We start from the raw sequence: 22410 nt of genomic DNA on the forward strand, positions 1-22410 counted from the left end.
TCACCGTCTAAAAAAGGAAAATTGACAAAAAGCGGTAATAATACGTGTACACTCATATTTTGGACTGAATAACGATATTGTATAACACTCGTTTTAATATTATGTAATTTACTAAAAGATATTTGACCCAGTTTGCATAATAATTGATGTCTATCAAATATGTGACCACGTCAAATCCATATCGACATGACAGATAACTTGAAATATTAGTAAAGATTGTCCTGGCGAAGGTATTCATATTGTTTGTAACTATCTTAAAAGTCAATTATGATGCATAGAAAAAAACTGCACATTACTCATGAATTACGGACAACACAATGACCCCCTTCCCCCCAAAAAACAACAAAAGATGGACAAACAACATTAACCTAAACACTACACTGAATAGAGATTAAGCAACACAAACCCAACAAATAACACAGGAATTAAAAAAATATTGAATTTTCATCTGGAAAGTTTGACTTTTAATCTCAGTTTGCTATTCTGTAATTGAAAAGGGAAACATCTTGTATTAAAGTGTGTAAAACAGAATCAAATCGGTAATTGGCGATATACTGTTGTAATACAATGGAATAGATTTGGAAGACCGGAAACGGATCAAAGTTTTTTTTTAAGATCCAAGCTGCATATAGAATAACCTGAAACATAGCAAATAGTTTCACCTTCCATCCTTGTGTTTGGATGACTGGTCACATAGGTCTTCTTCCGACTGCCAGTAAAACCCATGCCAAAGTGGGGCGTCCGTTTGGCTGTGCGGTTATTACAAATACGCAGCCACGTCCGGTCATAATGGGCACGTTAAATGTCACGCTCTCTGAACGTTAAGAACCCTTTCAACAAATCTTTGAAGGATCCGTATAGGTGGCTTGTTGCAAGGCAAGATTCCGGTCCCTATCCAATATACGCTCATTTTCCATTGGCAGTACAAATTCTCCAACCTTCATACCGGAGGGCCTATATTCTCTATTACAGGACCTACATAATGTATTTATTGTGAATTTGTTCTCGTCCTGAACATGCAGGAACTATCTGCTACTGAACATTAAGCAACCAACACTTGTGTTTGTTACATCTACTATGGATATAGATTTCATTTTTTCAAGACAGGTATTGTGAAAAAAAACTTCAGATATTTTATTCCAAACAGGTTTTTTATAATGGTCATCCAGCTCGTAGCTGCACCGTGCAAAGTTTTTTATTGTGTGTTTTAGTTTAACGTTATAGTGTCTAGATAGGCAAGAAGGGAGGAGTGTGCACATGTAAAACTGATTTAACCCCACTACATTTTATACCTGAATTTATCAAATCAGGCTATCTGAACCCAGTCTCCGAAACAGCGGTGACGTTGCTTTGCTTAACTTTCAACGTACAAAAGACGACTTTACCACGGTTTCTGAGTTCGATCTGAACCATGTGTTGTTCGTTGTTGGTTGTCTTTGTTTGTCTCTATTTTTAGGAGTCCGGTGTTGACGTAGTCTGTTTTACTTCCCAGCAATGTTTCTGGTTCCTATTAACGTTGTTATGAATTATAAATAAACAAATTACAAGCATGATATATGCATACGGCCTAAATTCACGACCCAAATTTAAGAACAGTTAAAAAGACAGGTGAAATTCAAGAAAACTTTTGCATCTGAGTCCATGATCTAATGTAACCACTTTAACTGCTGGCCTTGCATATTGTCCTAGCTCCTAAGGATACTCTGTTAACATTCCGAACATAAAGCTTTACTGGCTTTGACAACCTGGTTGCCGGTTGTGGGGTGAGCATTGCCTTTTGAAGTACTACATGTTATTAGTAACACAGTTTGCTAGTGACCTAATACGATATATATGGGGTCAGTAAATTCCCCAACAGTGTGCTAGTGACATAATATGATATATACAGGGTCACTAAATTCCATATGGTGCGCTCGAGCCATATTGAATTTACTGACCCTGTATATATCGTATTAGGCTATTAGCACACTGTGTACCAAATTTATCTTAGCGACTATCTAATCAAAGGTCAGTTAACTGTCAATACTAATAAAACAAAAGTAACGGTTTTCATGGAAACAGTTAATCACAATCATTTGTTCCTCTATAAACATCACCAGTTATCTGTAGTAAAAGAGTATACTTTTCTTTGAAATATTATTGATATTTAAAAAAGATTTAAGAGTTCCATACAGGATCTATCAAAAAGTTCTCTTTGCTGTGACATTGGATAGAGAATGGGAATGTGTCAAAAAGACAACAACCCGACCAAAGAGCATAAAAAAGCCAAAGGCCACCAATGGGTCTTCAACGCATCGAGAAAATCCCGCATCCGGAGGCGAGCTCCAGTCTGTCCCTAAACAATAATGTTTGCTAGTTTAATGAAATGGACGCCACTCTAAACTCCTCTAAACACTTACCTTAACATTAGTTTGTTATAAATAGATATAAGAAGATGTGGTATGAGTGCCAATGAGACAAGTCTCCATCCAAGTCAAAATTTATAAAAGTAAACCATTATAGGTCAAAGTACGGTCTTCAACACGGACCCTTGGCTCACACCGAACAGCAAGCTATAAAGGGCCCCCAAAATTACTAGTGTAAAACCATTCAAACGGGAAAACCAACGGTCTAATCTATATAAAAAACGAGAAACGAGAAACACTTATGAACCATATCAACAAACGACAACTACTGAACATCAGATTCCTGACTTAGGACAGGTGCAAACAAATGCAATTATAACCCTATAAATGTAGTCCTCACAAAATACTAAATAGTGAAATGCATTTAACCAAGAATTAAACGAAGTAAAATGCTGATTTCATGCAGTTATCCAATCCTTTTCTAATGTGGAAATTTTGGCCACATATAACGATATAGGTAATCTAGTCGTAAATGAATATTTTAATAGTTGATTTAATGCCTTCAAAAATACCATAAATCAAATGTCTTGAAAAATATATTAGATTCTACATGTAGTTGTTCAGAGTTCTTTCTCAGCAAAATAACAACAACATTATTAAAAAAAGCTTTATTACAGCTAATTACAGATTTCCACCAAATATCAAATTGTTACTTTGGATGCCCATACTTTTCCAAATTAAAATATACTCCAAAATTATACACAATAGGAAAAACATAATATGTTCAAAATATACTAACGTTGCAACATGTATTGCTTGTTGCCGTCATGGTAACTCGTCAAATGTAGAATACATTTTTTTTTACTTATTTGACCATATGGCAAATTAAATATCATGTATGGTAACTTTTAAGTTTGTCCTTAATTTATTTGGCCCTTATTATCACCACCTTTGATACCTTAAAAGTTAATAACAAAATCTTTAATTTAAGAAAAGAAACCAGCAAAAGGACAGAAAGGGAAGTTATAGAACACTTAATTGAAACCAAGATGAAACGTTATTGGACGGGTTTTGGTGTTAAGGTTGCCAATACACAATATTGACCTATATATGTTAAGAGGAGGATTTAAGATACAACGTGGTAATGATATGATTATTTACTATTTGACTATATGTAGAGCGCACGGTCTTCAATGTAAAAGTGATAATTTCATTCTCAACAACTTGCGTGTAGTATTTACGTCACACCACTACAAAATTGTTGGCTGCTTTGTCGGCCCGTACGAACACAACACCCGTTTTGAATACTTGAAGTTTGTTTTAAACCTAGTCTGGTTATTGCGTATATCAGTAGAATATTAATGCACGGTTGTGAGATATGCAGTCCACAAAACTCCTGTGATAGATAAATTTCATCTGGACTTCTTTAAAATACTAATTGTCAAAAGAACGACATCAAATGTGATGGTCTATTTCGAATTGGGTTGATTTCCATTTCAATATATTGGAATTCGTAAATTGTGGTTCAAAACTTTACATAGTAATAATTGTATTGAAGGTTTTGTTATAAAGAGCTCTTATTAAATTGTGAAAAAATGATTGAATTGGGCAACATGCATATGAAAATATATACATTTCACATTCAGAATAAGAAACACTTCATTTGCATTGTACACAACATAAAAATTCTGACATCACCAATTATGTATATATATATATATATATTATGGATATTATTTGTAATATGGCATGCGTATATGCGTTTTGTATAGTATACATTGATGAACCGTACGGTTCAAACTTGATATGAAAATAAAAAGATGTGGTATGATTGCCGATGAGACAACTCTCCACCAGAGACCAAATGACATAGAAGTTAACAAATGATAATTCACTTGAATTTGAAAGTCCGCCCTATAGAAAACGATTCGATCTGAAATCGTTGTCCCTAACATATTCTTTCAATGGACCAAAGGCACATCTGCCTATAACTATATCGAGGTAGTGTTATCTTTAGAAAGTCTACCATCAGCTACACTTTCAGCGATTCTAGGTTTACTTACACAACAAATTGCAATTAGATGTAACAGTTTTACAAAGGAACTATCCAAAATAAGGGATATGAATACTTTTATATCACATAACTATATAAGGTCAAAGTTTTGTATGAGTTCTTAGATTTTATGTCGTATGATATATCATTTTTTATTTTGTCTAATATTTTTAACATATTCTTCAGAAATATCCAAATTCGTCGTTGTAAAGTTTCACTTCTACTTCAAATTGAAATGTGATCATTGAATTTTGAATAGCACCGCTTCTGCTTCAAATGTTTTCAAAATAGGTTGAATTATCAGAACTTCTAGTCGAAATGTTTTCAATGTCGGTTAAAAAAATATTACTTCTAGCTGAACCAGTCCCATTTCTGGCTGATATACCACAACTCCTGTTTGAAATATCTTCATATTTGATCGAAGAACCAGTGTTTTTAAGCGAGATCATACTTGTGGATGGAAAAGCACCATTTCGTAGTGAGATTAAATCATTTTCAGTAGACATGACTCCATTCTCTGGTAATGAGCAACCCACAGAAGGGGATTCCCCCAACAGCCAATACGTTGTCATTTCTCCTTTGCCCTTCAAAATTATCATTAATACTAGAATTATTATCATCATTGTTATTATAAACTTCAAAAAGACAATAACTTTGTTCCATGTATTGTTCCATTACCATACTTATTTGAATGCAATTCCATCTTAGTAAAAAATATCAGAAATCAACACATTCCAGAGTATTATATAAAATATCCCAGCGCAGCAAAAATGAAAGGATTACTATCACTGGGTAATATAAAGGTACTAAAACATGTATCTCTATTCGTTTCAAAGTTAATTAAAATATTATAAAGTATAGTAATTATTAATATATTCCATTCTATAGTTGTTTTATTTCTTTCTATGATTGTATGTGATTGTATTTTGTATATGTTTACCTCTTGTTCACATGTGAAAGTGACAGAGTGTTTTTAAATAAAGCATATTGTATTGTAATTGTATTGTATTGTATTGTATTGTATTGTATTGTTGTATTGTATTGTACTGCATTGTTGTATTATATTATATTGTATTGTTCTATTACCTGGCTTCGAATGTTTCAAAAATACGTGTCGATATAGCACTGTTTTGCTCTTAGGCGACGTCAAACAGTCATCGAGCAGTCGAACAATCGATCGAATGTTCCCTTTTTTACCGAATTTTAAGAAAATCCGTTCTAAGAAATGAATCCAAAAACAAATCTGTTTAAGTGGACAGGTCCGTTCAAAATTAATACTAGTGATTATTATTCCAGGACCTGTCACTTTTTATTTTTCGGGGGGATAACTGTTTACTGCATTATATTTTTTGTATACTTAGCCAGACATTTATATGCATTTTATAGGCATGTTTCATTTACTGTGCGTCATGATAGTGTAGTAAATATCACAGAACTTGCCACGAACCTCAAATATAATGAGTAGAACTTTGTTGTACTATTTGTTTTAATTCTGAATAACAGTTCCTTGTTGATATGTTGCCAGGACTTTAATTCAAAGAATTAACACTAGTTAGGCTATGATTGTTATATGTCTTGAGTTTTTCGATTACCTTTATTTGAACAATGCCCCTTGATGACAGACTGAATAATCCAAAGCCATCTAAGAGCAACTTTGACTGCGGACTAACATGAATCTTCATTGCTGCAATATAAAAAAACATAAATAAAATTGGATCTAATTTAATACAACCTCTTTTATTATATATTTTTGATATATGCAGACATTTAAGAATTATACTTTCGTTCTATACCATTATATACTTTCAAACACTCTAGCAAAGGGGGAATGTTATTCCTATTACTAGTATTTATTTTTGCTGATTTCCATCCAAACAAACTTTCAAGCAACCAATTTTCAAACCTGAAACAAATCTTACCACTACAATGTAGATTCCATCAGCCATACAAAATACCAAAAACAAACAAGTGGAATTCCGTGTTTATAACACTCCACTGCAGCTGGAGGCCAACAGCCAAGTAGTCAGCACTTCTGTGTTGACATGATAATCATTCATATTGTCTCATTATAATTTAACTGTTTACAACACTTTGAATTGTTTAAAATACTAAGGATCTTTTACCCCTTGAATATCTTACCTTAGGTGTATTTGGCAAAGCCTTTCGGAATTGTGGGTCCTCATTGCCCTTCAACTTCGTACTTTATCTGGCCTTTTATTATTTTTATTTGAGCGTCACTTGTAGACGAATAGCGCTTCTGGCGTACAAAATTATCAGCCTGGTATCAATTATGAGTTTATTGACCATGAAGTTATCGCTCTCACTAATAAAAGTTATCTCATTTGGGTCTTACATAGCTACCAACGGTTTAAGATTGTACACATACATGTTTCAGTAGACACAGTATATAGTTCTTTAAAAATAAGATTATTTCAAAGACTCGAATCGTATACCAAGACAACTACATAATTTTGATTTGATGCCTTCCAGTTTATCATTTGGTTTACACGATTCAGCTGCTACACATGTTCAAAGTCTATATTGGTGCCGAAGGAAAATCGATTGGAAAAAAACCAAACAAATGTTCGATACATACATACAAGTAAAGAGATTGTATTTTATTGTCCATGTGAATCCATTCGCTTTCTTCCAATGTCCATGTGACTCCATTTAGATTCATACCTTTTCCGGGTGACTCCATTCACATTCTTACCTTGTCCATGTGACTACTTTCGTATCATACCTTGTCCATGTGACTCCATTCGGGATCTTTCCTTATCCATGTGATTCAATTCGGATTCTTACCTTGTCCATGTGACTCCATTTGGATTCTTACCTTGTCCTTGTGACTCCATTTGGATTCTTACCTTTTCCAAGTGACTCCATTCAGATTCTTACCTTGTCCATTTGACTGCTTTCGTATCATACCTTGTCCATGAGACTCCATTCGGGATCTTTCCTTATCCATGTGATTCCATTCTGATTCTTACCTTGTCCATGTGACTCTTTTCGGATTCCTACCTTGTCCATTTGACTCCATTCGGGTTCTTACCTTGTCCATGTGAATTCATTTAGATTTAATTTGTCCATGTGACTCCATTCGGATTCTTACCTTGTCCATGTGAATCCATTCGGGTTCTTACCTTGTCCATGTGACTCCATTTGAATTCACTTTGTCCATGCGACTTCATTCGGATTCTTACCTTGTCCATGTGACTCTATTCGGATTCTTACCTTGTACATATGACTCCATTCGGGATCTTACTTTGTCCATGTTATTCCATTCCTATTCTTACCTTGTCCACATGACTTCATTTGGATTCTTACTTTGTCTATGTGACTCCATTCGGGATCTTACCTTGTCCATGTGACTCCATTCGGGATGCTGTGTTTACAGTATCACCGAACAGACAATAACGTGGCATCTTCTTCCCAACAACACCTGCACAGACTGGCCCTGAAACGAGAATATGAAGAGATGGAAACCCAGTTTCATTCTCTTGTATATGCATTTACTTTGTACAGTTTTCTTGATAACAATATTTAACGGTAACAATGCATTTCCCCCCTATTCGCAGTTCAGTAATGCTCGATATAAATCACATTACCAAACGTTGAATAGATGATATAATCGAAAATGGCAAAAAGTATAGCAAAACCCGATAAAGAAATCAGAGCTATACACGAAAGAGATAAATTCTAATTGCCAATGGTTTCCTGATATGTTTCACTGCAAATTTTGTAAAAAAAAATCCGCATTTGCATGCCATTCTGAATAATACATACAAAAGATAACAGGAATTTTCAAAAATTTGGACAGTTCAGGTCCCATCAACCAAGGCCAACTGAGAAATGAACCAAGCACTGGAACCAAGACAAACAACACAGAACAAAACAACCGTACTACTGAGCAATAAAATGGTTTGACTTCCCATGTTTTATTTGCATCAGAATTCCAGTTTATTTAAAGTTGGAGAAGTTTGGAACACCCAAGAAACAGCAACCTTTATTTGGTGAGATTACGTAAATAGCTATCACGAAGTTTCTTTTAAATTCTTTTATAGTTTCGTGACTGTCTGTAAATATGGATGGAAAATACATTTTAATGTGTATTTTCTACATTTGGGTTTGAAAGACGAATTATATGACACAACTCTGACGTTATAACATTGAAAATATCTAACTCATTTACATTTCTTACTTCTATGCATTTCATTTAAAGTTTCAATAGTGCCCAAAATCTTAACTTTCTTTGACCAAAAAATGGCCTTGAAAGCACTTAAATTTAAATTGACACAAACTCCAAACTCGGTTATTTCACTCGTCTGACGTCATACAACAATGGGTGTTTTCAAGACGTTCTCGATGACGTCGCATCTAAGCAAATTGTGAATGCGTAGAAAAAGATATAGTTCCTTGTATTTTCTACTTTTATTCCATTTAAAACCCCATTGCCGATGAAATAAAAAGAATAACTAATGAAAGAATTCAAATATCGAAAAATATTCAACTCGTAACCGAACAACACTGATAATTAACTCATGCGCTACGCGCATTCGTGAATAAATGTGTTGTTCGATCACTCGTTGAATATTTTTCTGTATTTGAATTATTCAATTATCTATTATATAATTTTCAAATATTTATGGCCATTTATTGATCCTGGTAAACTTTACATGGAAATTTGTTTTTTAAATACCTGAATGCAGTCCAATACGAGCTTCCAAAGTAATGGTGGGTAAGTGACGAATCTTGAAGTTACCGATTTCTCTAAGAATAGCTAGTGACATTTGAGCAATTTGTTTGGCATGGTCATTCCCATTCCTTGCAGGTAGGCCAGATACTACCATATAAGCATCACCAATCGTTTCTACCTACAGGTATAAGTTAAATCAGTAATCGGTAAAACCTTTTCAAGAATACCAGAGTTGAAATTAGATATGTCAGACGTGCGTTTCGTCTGAACAGGACTAGTCAGACGTGCGTTTCGTCTGAACAAGACTCGTCAGTTACACTCTTATCATAACTGTTGGAAGACCAAATAATTTATGAAGTTGAAAGTTGAAAGCATTATCGGTCACTTTACCAGAGACATATATGTTATATCCGAGGTAGGTAATTTTATAGCTATTATAAATTGTACGAGTTCAGAGGCTTGTACGAGACATCTTCGCCATTAATATCATGTGTTTCCTGAAACAATTAACATAATAAAAACATTGAAAAATTGACGAAATCATATAAAAAACGTATTTTGTGTGCATGTTGAGTGTTTCGATCAACGATTTATTACTCTTATCTTGTTTTATACAATATATAGTTGAATGAAATTGGGATAGTTGTTTATTTTGACATCTCGGGTATTATGTGTAAATGCTTTGACATAATTGGGACTGTTGTATTTCGACCACTTTATGTATTTTGACATCTCGGGTATTATGTGTAAATGCTTTGACATAATTGAGAATGTTGTATTTCGACCACTCTGTTTATTTTGACATCTCGGGTATTATGTGTAAATGCTTTGACATAATTGGGACTGTTGTATTTCGACCACTCTGTTTATTTTGACATCTCGGGTATTATGTGTAAATGCTTTGACATAATTGGGATTTTTGTATTTCGACCACTCTGTTTATTTTGACATCTCGGGTATTATGTGTAAATGCTTTGATATAATTGGGACTGTTGTATTTCGACCACTCTGTTTATTTTGACATGTCGGGTATTATGTGTAAATGCTTTGACATAATTGGGACTGTTGTATTTCGACCACTCTGTTTATTTTGACATCTCGGGTATTATGTGTAAATGCTTTGATATAATTGGGACTGTTGTATTTCGACCACTCTGTTTATTTTGACATCTCGGGTATTATGTGTAAATGCTTTGACATAATAGGGATCATTCGTAATATTTCTTCCTGTAGACGTCGCTGGTGTTCCATAAGTGGTTGTCGGAAACGTTTTAATCACTTGGACGCTTGAATCGCATTACGTTGCACATGTTTACATAAGTAACCACAATCGACATTCGCTAATTTCACCAAACTAAGCTTCAAAATTGTTGTGTCCCCGGCTGCAATTATTCTGAAGGGGGACCACAGATTCCCAAAAGACCATGAAATTCTTTTGAAATGGAGAGAAGGCATCAAGAGAGTTGATCCACCCATCAAAAATATCTAGGGAAACCCGGCGGAAAATTCGACCAAGTTTGCCATAACCAGCTGATAACCATGTCATGCCAGGAGATTATATAACAACAGGATTAGGTTATTATGTATTTATATTTTTCCTATATTTAGTACATTATTAAACCTCTTTGTTTTATTTTTTCTCGATTAAACAGCCCAATAATTTGACAGGTTATTATTTATTAAAATAGGGGGATGACACAGGGATGTATTTTATTCTTCAAATATACCCTCACACTTTGTAAGTTTTTTCCTAGTCTTCACATTTTTTCACCCTTTTACCTTTGTTTGCATTGACCCGATTGTAAAAAAGAAATAATAATTATGTTGTGCACTTAATTATAGCAAGTGAAATATATTTCCCTGACAAAACAATGCATGAAAGGAAGAGAACTGCATGTATTGGGAAATATGACAATCCCTATATTGCATTCTAAAAAAACCATGGTACACATGAGCATAATTTTTTTATTTGTTTGTCGCAATAAAGTCTGAATTTTCTAAGGACTTTACATTAAACTTATGGCAAAAGCTGTCAGAACAATTTTTTTTTATTCTTCAAAGTTGGAGATCTAGAGTATTTTTGTGAGAAAAAAACATCACACACATCCCCGCATTAAACGCTTGTCCTTTATAAATGATAAGAAAAATTTCCGAACCTGCAGTTTATTAAATAACATGATGCTTTGTGGTTTCCTGTTTTAATATTTCAGAAGCCATCATGGATAACAGACTGTTAACCCAACCAAGAAGTGATGGATTGGATACATCTTTATGTTTGAAATGAATTCATGGTTAAAATCCAAATGGCTGCAAGTGCGAGGACCAATACTTCTGTCAGAACCAGAGGTAAAAAAAAAAATTTGACAAAGGTGACAACAAATGGCAAATAGTGGAATTATGGAACAGGATTTATTTACTAGCCAAGACAGTTCCTTATATTAACACACAAACTTTTCTGAAAGGGAAATTCCAACTAGATCAGAAGAAAGTAGTTTGTGATAGAAAAATGTCGTCCAACCGAATTCACATTAAAAGAGTCCTTGTATTGTCTAAAAGTTACACAAGGGTAAAACTTAATGCCCCTCCTCCGCTGTGGCAGGGGCATAAAAAATCTGAAACATGTAATTCCACGTGGAAACTTCAAATTCGACTTGGTTCCAGAATTATCTATGTTTGCTGTGTTCTTTCTAATTTCATAAAAATACATTGTAAATAAATATGCATAAAAGATGAAATGGATTTACATGCAATTGATTTTATTATTTGTTCTAATGTGGTGCTGTTTCGCCACTGCTTTCCCAGTTAGCACCAAAAAAAATAGAAAAATGTTGAAAAAATATTGTAGAAAAATATCAAAATCATGCAAAAATGTATGGCGTTAAAAATATTTTCAAAACATTTTCATGATACTTTTAAAACATCATTAAAATGTTACTGAATTTTGATGACAATGTTTGTAAAATGTCTTATAAATGATTTGCATGTGTTTGTTAATCAAATATCCCTGAAACATTTTAAAAACATATAAAAATTCATTTCTGCAGGATAAAATGTTTTGAAAAAGTTCAAAAAATATTTTTTAACAAAATGTTTTAATAATCTTCATATTCTCAAAAAAATCATTAAAAAAAATCATTTAAATGTTATACGAAATATCATTATAAAAATGTTTTCTAACATAATCTTTCAAAAGTTTTTTTATAAAATATTCAGAAACATATTAACAATGATTAATATCAGAGACTGAATTAGGAGTGGGGTGCTTGGGTTCCCCCTTTATGGCCCTTATGAAGCTACATTTATGGTTAATCCAGATTTTTTTATTACTCTCAAAACTTTGTCTAGTTTGGGGCCTGATGACCCCTTTTCATGCCCCCGCAACTGAAAGTTGGGGGGCATATTATTTTACCCCTGTCTGTCCTTCTGTCAGTCCGTCCCATTATGGGTATATAGTTATTCAGCACAACTCCTTCTACAGTTAGAATCCTAGGAAGTTTTCACTTTGGTGTCTGTTTGTACATATATCGAAGATGTGCATGTGCTCAGGGTTTTGATTTTTATTAATATTTGCTCTTTTGGGAGATAGTTGAACTTTGTCATTTTTGGGGTATAAGCGGTTAAATGGTATAGTTATTCTAAAATAACACTGTGCATCTACGGGGGCATCAATTGTGTCTCCCAGACACAATAATATCTCAAAGAAAGTCCTACATTGACTTTGTTTTAATACAGTTACTTCAGAGTGGAGTGGGGGGTGGGGGGCATCACTTTATCTAGATTCAAAATCCTGGATCCACATTTGAGAAAACAACTGCCGTCATACTGATCTTTACCCCACATCTCCTTTTACATTTGTATGCATGCTGTTGATACCAGCTTAATCTACATATATTTTGGCTATTTTTGTCGGGTTGATGTCTCATTGACAAACCCCAATATTTCCTGTCTTAGATATCAATTTTATTGAATAGTCCATTTTTTGGTATTTTGCACTGAACACATATGAAAAAGAAGATGTGGTATGATTGCCAATGAGACAACTCTCCACAAGAGACCAAATGACACAGAAATAATTACAACTACAGGTCACCGTACAGCCTTCAATAATGAGCAAAGCCCATACCGCATAATTTGTTTCACTTACACAGAGGTAATAATTTTTTCAGATTATAAATATCCTCATGCATTTCATTTGGTCCAGCATTGAACAAATTTTTTCTTAGAAGTGTTTTTTTTTTATCTTTTGTTTGATCATGTGTAGCATCTGTCATTTTTTTATCTGAACAGCTTTTCGATGGTTTCCTTTGCTGTCTTGGTCAACAATACACAAGATAACAACAATACACAAGATAACAACAATAAGAAATGCAAAAATTTTATTTAATTTTGTCATTTCACTGTTCTTTTTCTATTTTTCTTTTGTTCCATTCTTTTTATTTCTCTTGACTTCTGCTGGCTTCTGTAAAGAAAATGTTAACAAATTAGTCCTGTTGTTTAGTGAGTAAACTAGTGGAGATAATTTAAATTTCATCAAATTACACAAGAAAATTTTATTTTAATCCAGTCTGGTTTCATAAAAATTTATATTGAAAAGCGACATCTAATCAGTGTGGCTGGATTCGGAAGGAATATTTATAGCTGTTAGATATACACGTACATCTGTGGAGTTTCAGGTGTATTATTATCATACGAGTCTGTAACGGTAGAGTTCACCAGTACTAAAATAAAACTGTACAGTACCATTTTCCCAACTGAGATTAGGACCTGTAACCTTTACTTGGTCTTACAAAAAATCAACTCTCTTAATGGTAATTGTATATTTTAACACAAATACATTTTTGTGATATAGATTGAGGCTATAAAAGGATAAATACCTTCACACAATCTGCTCCTCCAGAATGTTTTGAATCTAAGCTTATAAATTTTGGCTTTTCTAATTGATTCTACAAAAGATAAAAAAGAAGTCAAAATATTAAATAAAATACAGTCAAGAAAAAATCACATTGTACTAGTCAGCTACAAAGGTCACAACATTCAAAAATGAAAGAAAATTCAAACAAGAAAACTAATGGCTTGATTTTAAATTATAAAATAAGACAACTAGAGGCTCTAAAGAGCCTGTGTCGCTCACCTTGGTCTATGTGCATATTAAACAAAGGACAGATGGATTCATGACAAAATTGTGTTTTGGTGATGGTGATGTGTGTGTAGATCTTACTTTACTGAACATTCTTGTTGCTTACAATTATCTCTATCTATAATGAACTTGGCCCAGTAGTTACAGTGGAAAATATTTTGTAAAAATTTACCAAAATTTACAAAATTTATGAAAATTGTAAAAAATTGACTTTAAAGGGCTAACTCCTTAAGGGGTCAATTGACAATTTTGGTCATGTTGACTTATTTGTAGATCCTACTTTGCTGTACATTATTGCTGTTTACAGTTTATTTCTATCTATAATAATATTCAAGATAATAACCAAAAGCTGCAAAATGTTCTTAAAATTACCAATTCAGGGGCAGCAACCCAACAGTTTCAGTGAAGAATATTTTTGTAAAAGTTTACGAACGACGTGATAAGAAAAGCTCACTTGGCCCTTTGGGCCAGGTGAGCTAATAAAAAAAACAAATATATATGTATATATATCAGAAATTAACCAACTATAACTATTAAGTTAAAGGCTCCTGACTAGGATTGACACATTAACAATTATCTATACTTACAAAAAATGTATCTGGTCTGGCTTGAAGGGCTAGCGTTTAATCACAGGCACTTGTCTCAGAAAAAAATTTCCTATATACCTTAATAACACGTGTTATATTAAGGTATATAGGAAATTTTTTTCTGAGACAAGTGCCTGTTTTTAATCATGAAAACTGTATAATGAATATATTGTCTTTCATGGTTACAAATATCTACCAGTAGAAAATGTCTGCAATATTTCACTATTTTATATTACTTTACTAACTAATACATTGTTGATGACGCTGAAAACAGCATACATAATATATGCTATGTCTTGCTTTTGGACTCTGTCAAGGCAAGACAAAAAGGAAAGAAATCAACGATTCAAGTTCAAATATATTAATTGATTGTTGGAATCTTAATGTCCAGTGGCAAATATTTAATTCATGTTCCAGCCAAAGTTTAATTAAACAAGCTAAGGAATGGTTTGAATTTTTTTAAAACATGTAGGTAAAGATTTTTTATAGTACTATTACATAGATTAAAATGTTAGGATTACAAAGGAGGTTTCTGCTTGCCATGAAATATTTGAAAAACAAGATATCAAGTGGATTTAATGGTATAACTAATGGAATTTTGAAAAATTCTTGTATGCTGAATGTTGGGCATGATATGTATATAAAATAATGAAAAACTACTTTTTGTTGAGCCTTCGACTTTAGTCAAAAAAGCGAGACATAGCGATCCTACATTCCGTCGGCGTCGTCGTCGTCCACAAATATTCACTCTGTGGTTAAAGTTTTTGAAATTTTAATAACTTTCTTAAACTATCCTTGATTTCTACCAAACTTGGACAGAAGCTTGTTTATGATCATAAGATAGTATCCAGAAGTAAATTTTGTAAAAATAAAATTCCTGTTTTTCCGTATTTTACTTGTAAATGGACTTATTTTTTCTGCCGGGAAACATTACATTCACTCTGTGGTTAAAGTTTTTAAAGTTTTAATAACTTTCTTAAACTATCCTGGATTTGTACTAAACTTGGACAGAAGCTTGTTTATGATCATAAGATAGTATCCAGAAGTAAATTTGTAAAAAAAAAAAAATTTCCGTATTTTACTTATAAATGGACTTTAATTGTTCTGCCACGAAACAATACATTCACTCTGTGGTTAAAGTTTTTAAAATTTTAATAACTTTCTTAAACTATCCTGGATTTGTACCAAACTTGGACAGAAGCTTGTTTATGATCATAAGATAGTATCCAGAAGTAAATTTTGTAATAATAAAATTCCTGTTTTTCCGTATTTTACTTGTAAATGGACTTATTTTTTCTGCCGGGAAACATTACATTCACTCTGTGGTTAAAGTTTTTAAAGTTTTAATAACTTTCTTAAACTATCCTGGATTTGTACTAAACTTGGACAGAAGCTTGTTTATGATCATAAGATAGTATCCAGAAGTAAATTTGTAAAAAAAAAAAAATTTCCGTATTTTACTTATAAATGGACTTTAATTGTTCTGCCACGAAACAATACATTCACTCTGTGGTTAAAGTTTTTAAAATTTTAATAACTTTCTTAAACTATCCTGGATTTGTACCAAACTTGGACAGAAGCTTGTTTATGATCATAAGATAGTATCCAGAAGTAAATTTTGTAAAAATAAAATTCCTGTTTTTCCGTATTTTACTTGTAAATGGACTTATTTTTTCTGCCGGGAAACATTACATTCACTCTGTGGTTAAAGTTTTTAAAGTTTTAATAACTTTCTTAAACTATCCTGGATTTGTACTAAACTTGGACAGAAGCTTGTTTATAATCATAAGATAGTATCCAGAAGTAAATTTGTAAAAAAAAAAAAAATTTCCGTATTTTACTTATAAATGGACTTTAATTTTTCTGCCACGAAACAATACATTCACTCTGTGGTTAAAGTTTTTAAAATTTTAATAACTTTCTTAAACTATCCTGGATTTGTACCAAACTTGGACAGAAGCTTATTTATGATCAAAAGCTAGTATCTAGAAGGAAATTTCGTTAAAAATTTTTACCTGTTTATCCGTATTTTACTTATAAATGGACTTAGTTTTTCTTCCAGTTAACATTGAATACAGTCTGCAGTTAAAGTTTTTAAAACATTTAGTAGATTCATAAAATATCCTGGATTTATACCAAACTTTGACAGAAGCTTCTTACAATCAAAAGATAGTATCTAAAGGAATATTTTAATTTTTTTTTCTCATTTTTGTTGAGCCTGCGATTAACAGCAAAAGTAGGCGAGACACTGGTTTCTGCGGAACCCTTACGAATTTTTTCTTAAAAATTGATAAAATTTTCTCTCTAGCAAGAAGTTCTTATTGGAGAGAAAATTTATTTAAGCCATATTCAAAGGAAGATGTTTTAATAGCCCTTCAAACAACAGAGGTATAACCCTTTTTACTAGTTTAGGAACATTTTTTTCTAGAGTATAATAGTTTAGAAAACTATTTAGAATCTTATAAGATTATCTGCCAAGAACAGATAGGATTTAAAAAAAGACGTAGAACTATAGGGACCACATTTCTAAGTTTAAAAAAATATTTAGTTGGGTTAGTTTTCATAATTATTTTCTAATCAATTTTGCAGAATATGAAATTATTCCATATTTAAATAATTCCTTGTTTGAACTTGAATTGCAAATAAAACTTCATTATAGATGTACATATTTTTAAAAATTTCTAAAAATGGCCCAATCATGTTATATGTAAAAAGTTTGCAGAGAAGGGCCTTTATATTTTTTTTACAGTGTCTTTTTTTAAGTTGATGAAGCTGAGACATATTAAAAGATTTAAAGCTTAAAAATGTAGAATCATGTCTTGTTTAAAAGTGGTATTGGGAGGATTTAATACTTTCCTTGTGTAATTGTCCCATTTTCAAAAGTAATAAATTGTTTATATATAACTGGGACTATTATACTATTAGTATAACAGTCCCAGTATATAACAAGTTAAATTTAATTTTCCCTTGCCCAGTCTGCATGGTCTGTATCACATTTCAAGGCCAACAGATAATATCTGTATAGAACCCCTATTTTTAATTATTATTATACAAAATCATTTAAATGTATATATCCTAGAAAGTTTAATTATAAATTCATGACTATTTATATGTTCAGTGGGTTTTTTTTTTTGGTTTTTTTTCTAACTTGGGGTACATGTATTTGTCACTTGGTATTTCACACTAAATATTTCATATAAAATTGCATTTCAAAAGATTATTTAGGGGACATTTCTGATTTTATTTTATGCAACTTGGTACCAACAGCAGAATAATTATTTGTTTATTTTCATTTTCTTCTGAGATAAACATAAATATTATTGTCTATTATAAACAATCTTGCTATATATTTATATTTCAACCAAATTAAATTGTAAAAAATAGTATATGTGTTCACATCAGGAGAAAATAAAAACAACTGATGACAGAGCTATGACAAAACAAACAAATACACTGTATATACAATTCAGCGTTTTTCAACACATTACTTGTAAAAATACAACCATAAATGCCTCCAATAAACGTGTTTTTATATGAAATATATAGCCCAAAAATGTAGGTGACGAAATCTTTTTGGCCATGTACTGTAGCGGCGTTTCCGCTTATAATAGAAGAAATCTCAATATTTTTTAAAATACATCGTTTACCTTTCTATAAGATCTATATTTCTTTCTCTTGTGACAGCTCCACGTAACGTTAGTTCTGGAACATACCAGGTAATGTAATCATCGGATGCCATTGTTTACGTTGTAAATACAGATGCAAGCGTTTTACGTGATTGAAGCGTTCAAGTAACCACTTATGGAACCGCAGCGCCGCCACGCGTGAAAAGTCGTGAATGATTCCTATTGGGATTTTTGAATTTCGACCACTCTGTTTATTTTTACATCTCTGGTATCATATATGTACATGCTTTGACACAATTTCTTTTTATTAAACACTTAATTTTAGAATGAAATTGAAGTGTTTTTTTCACATATGTGTCTTTTATTTTTGTATTTTGTCTTTACTTCTCATATTGGTGTTCGTATCGAAAAACGAATCTGCATGGTATATCTATAAGCTTCGAATGGAAAAATATAAAACCTTATAGGATTTAACACATTTTTTCTAGAGGTTATTGATGTGTAAACGGGGGCGATTAACTCGCAAACTGAATAAAAGACATCAATAACCTCTAGAAAAATATGTTAAATCCTTATAATTCTTAACCAAAACATTTTCAATTTTTAATTTAATTTTTTGTTTAGTGGCTACTATTTATCGTCAAATGCACAATTGACTTGTCGTAACTAAGGAGTTAGCCACCATATTGACTTTCTAAAACCCATAGATGTTCTAAAATGAATAAACACCTACCTCAGTTTTTATTCGTATGACGTCATGTTTTGCCATGACGTTAATAAGCCAAGGTTATTCATGAAATTTCGCGGAATTTTATTTATTTAAATATTATATTTTTTTCAACCTTCAATGCATTATTTCTTTTTTGTTATGAATTATAATAGAAATACATGTTATGTCTTTGTTTTTCAATCTCAATTTGGTTGGAACCCCTAGATCCAATGCAATGTGTATCGCGCATGAATATATTATAAGGTTATGAAAGTAGTTTAGGCAACATGGTCTATCGAAGTGTAACACAAGGGGAGAAATTCCAACAGACCAATCCGATTCAAGTATTTGTAGATATGCAAATCATATGAGAATTGTGTCTGTATATTGCTGTAAATCCCCTCGTTAAAATATGTTGATTAACTAACGCTTTTTAATCATCTAAAATCTGATGCATGGCGTGTTTTGATAGTTTACCCTGAATTTTATTTTTGGAAACTATATTTAATCATACATACCTTATACACATCGAATATGTCAATAATGGCATCAAACATGGTGTATAAATCATTCAAAAGATCAACAACCTGACAAAGAAAACATATAATATAATGTAACGTTGATATTTCGCAAGGGACGATTTTGGTCTATGAAAACGTTCGCAAGGGAACTATAAAAACTTAACCTTTATCAGTAGAAAAGTGATATTGGAGGAATTTTGTTTGAAGTCTAATTGAAGTTCCTTTTTTATTTCACCATATTTCAATTTTAATATCCTAACAGTTTTCATAACTCCGGGCTTTTATTTTGGAAACAATATAGTGGTGTATAACCAAAGTTACTGATATAATAACTAGTTACCTGGATCTAGTATATGTGAAAATAATACATTAAAAAGACAACAGGAATTTCCAAACATATTGGACAGTACAAACAAAATAAGACAACAAGGAAAAACACTTGATTCAGATAGCCCGGCTTGGTTCAGGCAAACGAAAATGTTGGGGAAACCGGTGTTATATACCAAATTATCTCCTTACCTATATACATCACATGTCTTAAAAGTAAAATACACGTTAAAAAAACATGCACAGGAGAGCTACCAATATCATGAATATGTTAGCGCTAGTTTTGACAGCTGAAGGAAATTAAAGGCGGAAAATAATTGCAAAAGCAGAGTAAAGTTTGTTCGCTACTACGGAAATATTTGTAAGGTAACCAAAGCTGTTGGTTGAATACTGCAACCAAATAAAAAAATGAAAGAATACACCATTTTGCAAAGTTTTAGTTGTGATTATGACATTACAATAAAAGTTAAGGTGAGCAATATCCTCGAATATCAATTTTTATAGAAGATGCTGATAACGATTGCAGAATTTTTGAAAATACACAATTGTCTGTGGTATCTTCAAGCTCAATTTCTATGTTTGGAACAGTGATAAGACATCAAGGATTTCATGATATAAAATATTTCAGGATATTGTGAAAAAATAATGATTAGTATGATTACAAATCAATAGATTTACTTGCCTCTATGGCACTACTCTTAGCCGATATGGCTGTGAATCCAACAATATCACTGAAGTATATAGTTACACACTGGTATGCTTCTGGATCGACAGGAAGACCATTTTTTAACTTTGTAGCTACACTCCTTAAAAAAAATATCGCGGTAAATTTTATTGTCTTCTCATTTGTATCGTTCAACTCCATTTATTCTTTGGCAGTTTACGTATTCCAAACGGATTCTCTGATATTAAGTTTGCGTTGAAATAAGTAACGAGCAGAAATCTTTTTCTTTAGATGAATAAATATTGCCTTCGTTTTTACGTATTTAAAGGATGCATATAGGCAATTATAATCTCCTTATCTTAGTTAATGTTGAATTTACCATACAAATATATATTACAAAATTATTTCCAAATATCAAAAACGTGTTCTTATAAGTTTTTGGAAGCTACAATAGACTGCAGAGATGTTTAAGTCCTCAGATATGCTGATATATAAAAACATCGTCAGTCAGTGCAGTGTGGTGGGTTATCAGTAAATAGAATTTTTTATTTACCTTTTTAACATGTTTTATGTCCGTTTTATTTCCGTAAAAAAAACTGTTGCATTAGTGTATGTCACACACTTATTTGGAATATTCTAACTGGTATTCTTTGTCTTGTTTTAGCGTCATTTGTATTCTATTTTGGTTTCTTGTTCTTTTATTATCAATATTTTCAGAATTCATATATTGTACTTCGAGCTACACCGATGAGAAATAAATGTTCACATATCTTGAACTCTTTGTTATCTGTTTTGTTCTAACAGATATAGCAAATAGGGTGACAAAAATACCCGTATATTGCATTGCAAGCAGGAGATAATCAGCATATTGTGTATTAGATTAAATCCTGTATCATGTAATAACGTTTTTTCAAGAACACTGGGTCTAAAATCTAACGAAGTCTACACTTGGTAAACGTTTGACAGGGCTACACAAACGGTTTCGAGATCAAATTCATGGACACAAACCTCGGTAAAACTTGATCTAATAATGCTTCTGATTTTCTCTTTTCTTCAATTAATGCATCTGTTCGTTGACTGACCAAATCTTCAAGATTATTAGCATACTGCTCCATACGTCTGAGAAGCGAATCCAATATGTTATGGCTGCTTGAAATTCTACAATATTGAATTAAGAATGAAACCAGGTAAGCAGTCACATCTTCAGAAAGAGTTAAACTGTAGGGCCATTCATGTTATTACTTTCAATTGAAAATAATAGTTCATGGAATGTACAAGTTAGGCAGAAGGAAACGTTTATGCGAATTGAAATCCCTGACAAAAGCTTATCAATACTTTATAAAAAATTAGACAATATTCTTACTTATTCTTTTTAGTTCATAGAGGACATGCAAGCAAGATTTTTCATCAATATAATTAAAATATGTCTTTTTCACGTTATAATTTTGATACGACTGGACGGGAGAGAAAATGCGAAATAAATGGAGTTAAACTTTCTTATGCGTTGTGTTATTTTTGCTGGTTATAGATTTGATTCATTCACTTTTCTTATTCCTCTAAATGATTTGTTGTTGCTGTAAATAGAGACTTTTTATTTTTCATTTGAATGAAAATCCCGCTTGTTTTATTGTTGGAGTGTATGGTGTTCTCTTTTTGCAAGATTGTCTTTCAACTTTAACATTATAAAGAAAATACCTACTTGGGAATAATCATGATACCTATAATTGCAACATTTGTAATTACAC

The 22410-nt window shown here is 32.2% G+C and overlaps 1 protein-coding gene across 1 annotated transcript in view; it reads right to left on the minus strand.

Annotated features, from left to right (window-relative positions):
* The window catches only part of LOC127719123 (atrial natriuretic peptide receptor 1-like), a 39491-nt gene that overhangs the window by 6839 nt on the left and 10242 nt on the right, over positions 1 to 22410 (minus strand). The window contains exons 4-10 of the mRNA XM_052225147.1: positions 21674 to 21823; positions 20684 to 20807; positions 19672 to 19740; positions 9098 to 9272; positions 7757 to 7855; positions 5991 to 6082; positions 4748 to 4982 (exon numbers count right to left, since the gene is read on the minus strand). Coding sequence (XP_052081107.1) covers positions 4748 to 4982; positions 5991 to 6082; positions 7757 to 7855; positions 9098 to 9272; positions 19672 to 19740; positions 20684 to 20807; positions 21674 to 21823 — 944 coding nt within the window. The remainder of the gene's footprint in view (positions 1 to 4747; positions 4983 to 5990; positions 6083 to 7756; positions 7856 to 9097; positions 9273 to 19671; positions 19741 to 20683; positions 20808 to 21673; positions 21824 to 22410) is intronic.

The sequence above is a fragment of the Mytilus californianus genome, unplaced genomic scaffold, assembly GCF_021869535.1.
Source record: "Mytilus californianus isolate M0D057914Y unplaced genomic scaffold, xbMytCali1.0.p SCAF_10, whole genome shotgun sequence".
Taxonomy (NCBI): Eukaryota; Metazoa; Mollusca; class Bivalvia; order Mytilida; family Mytilidae; genus Mytilus; species Mytilus californianus.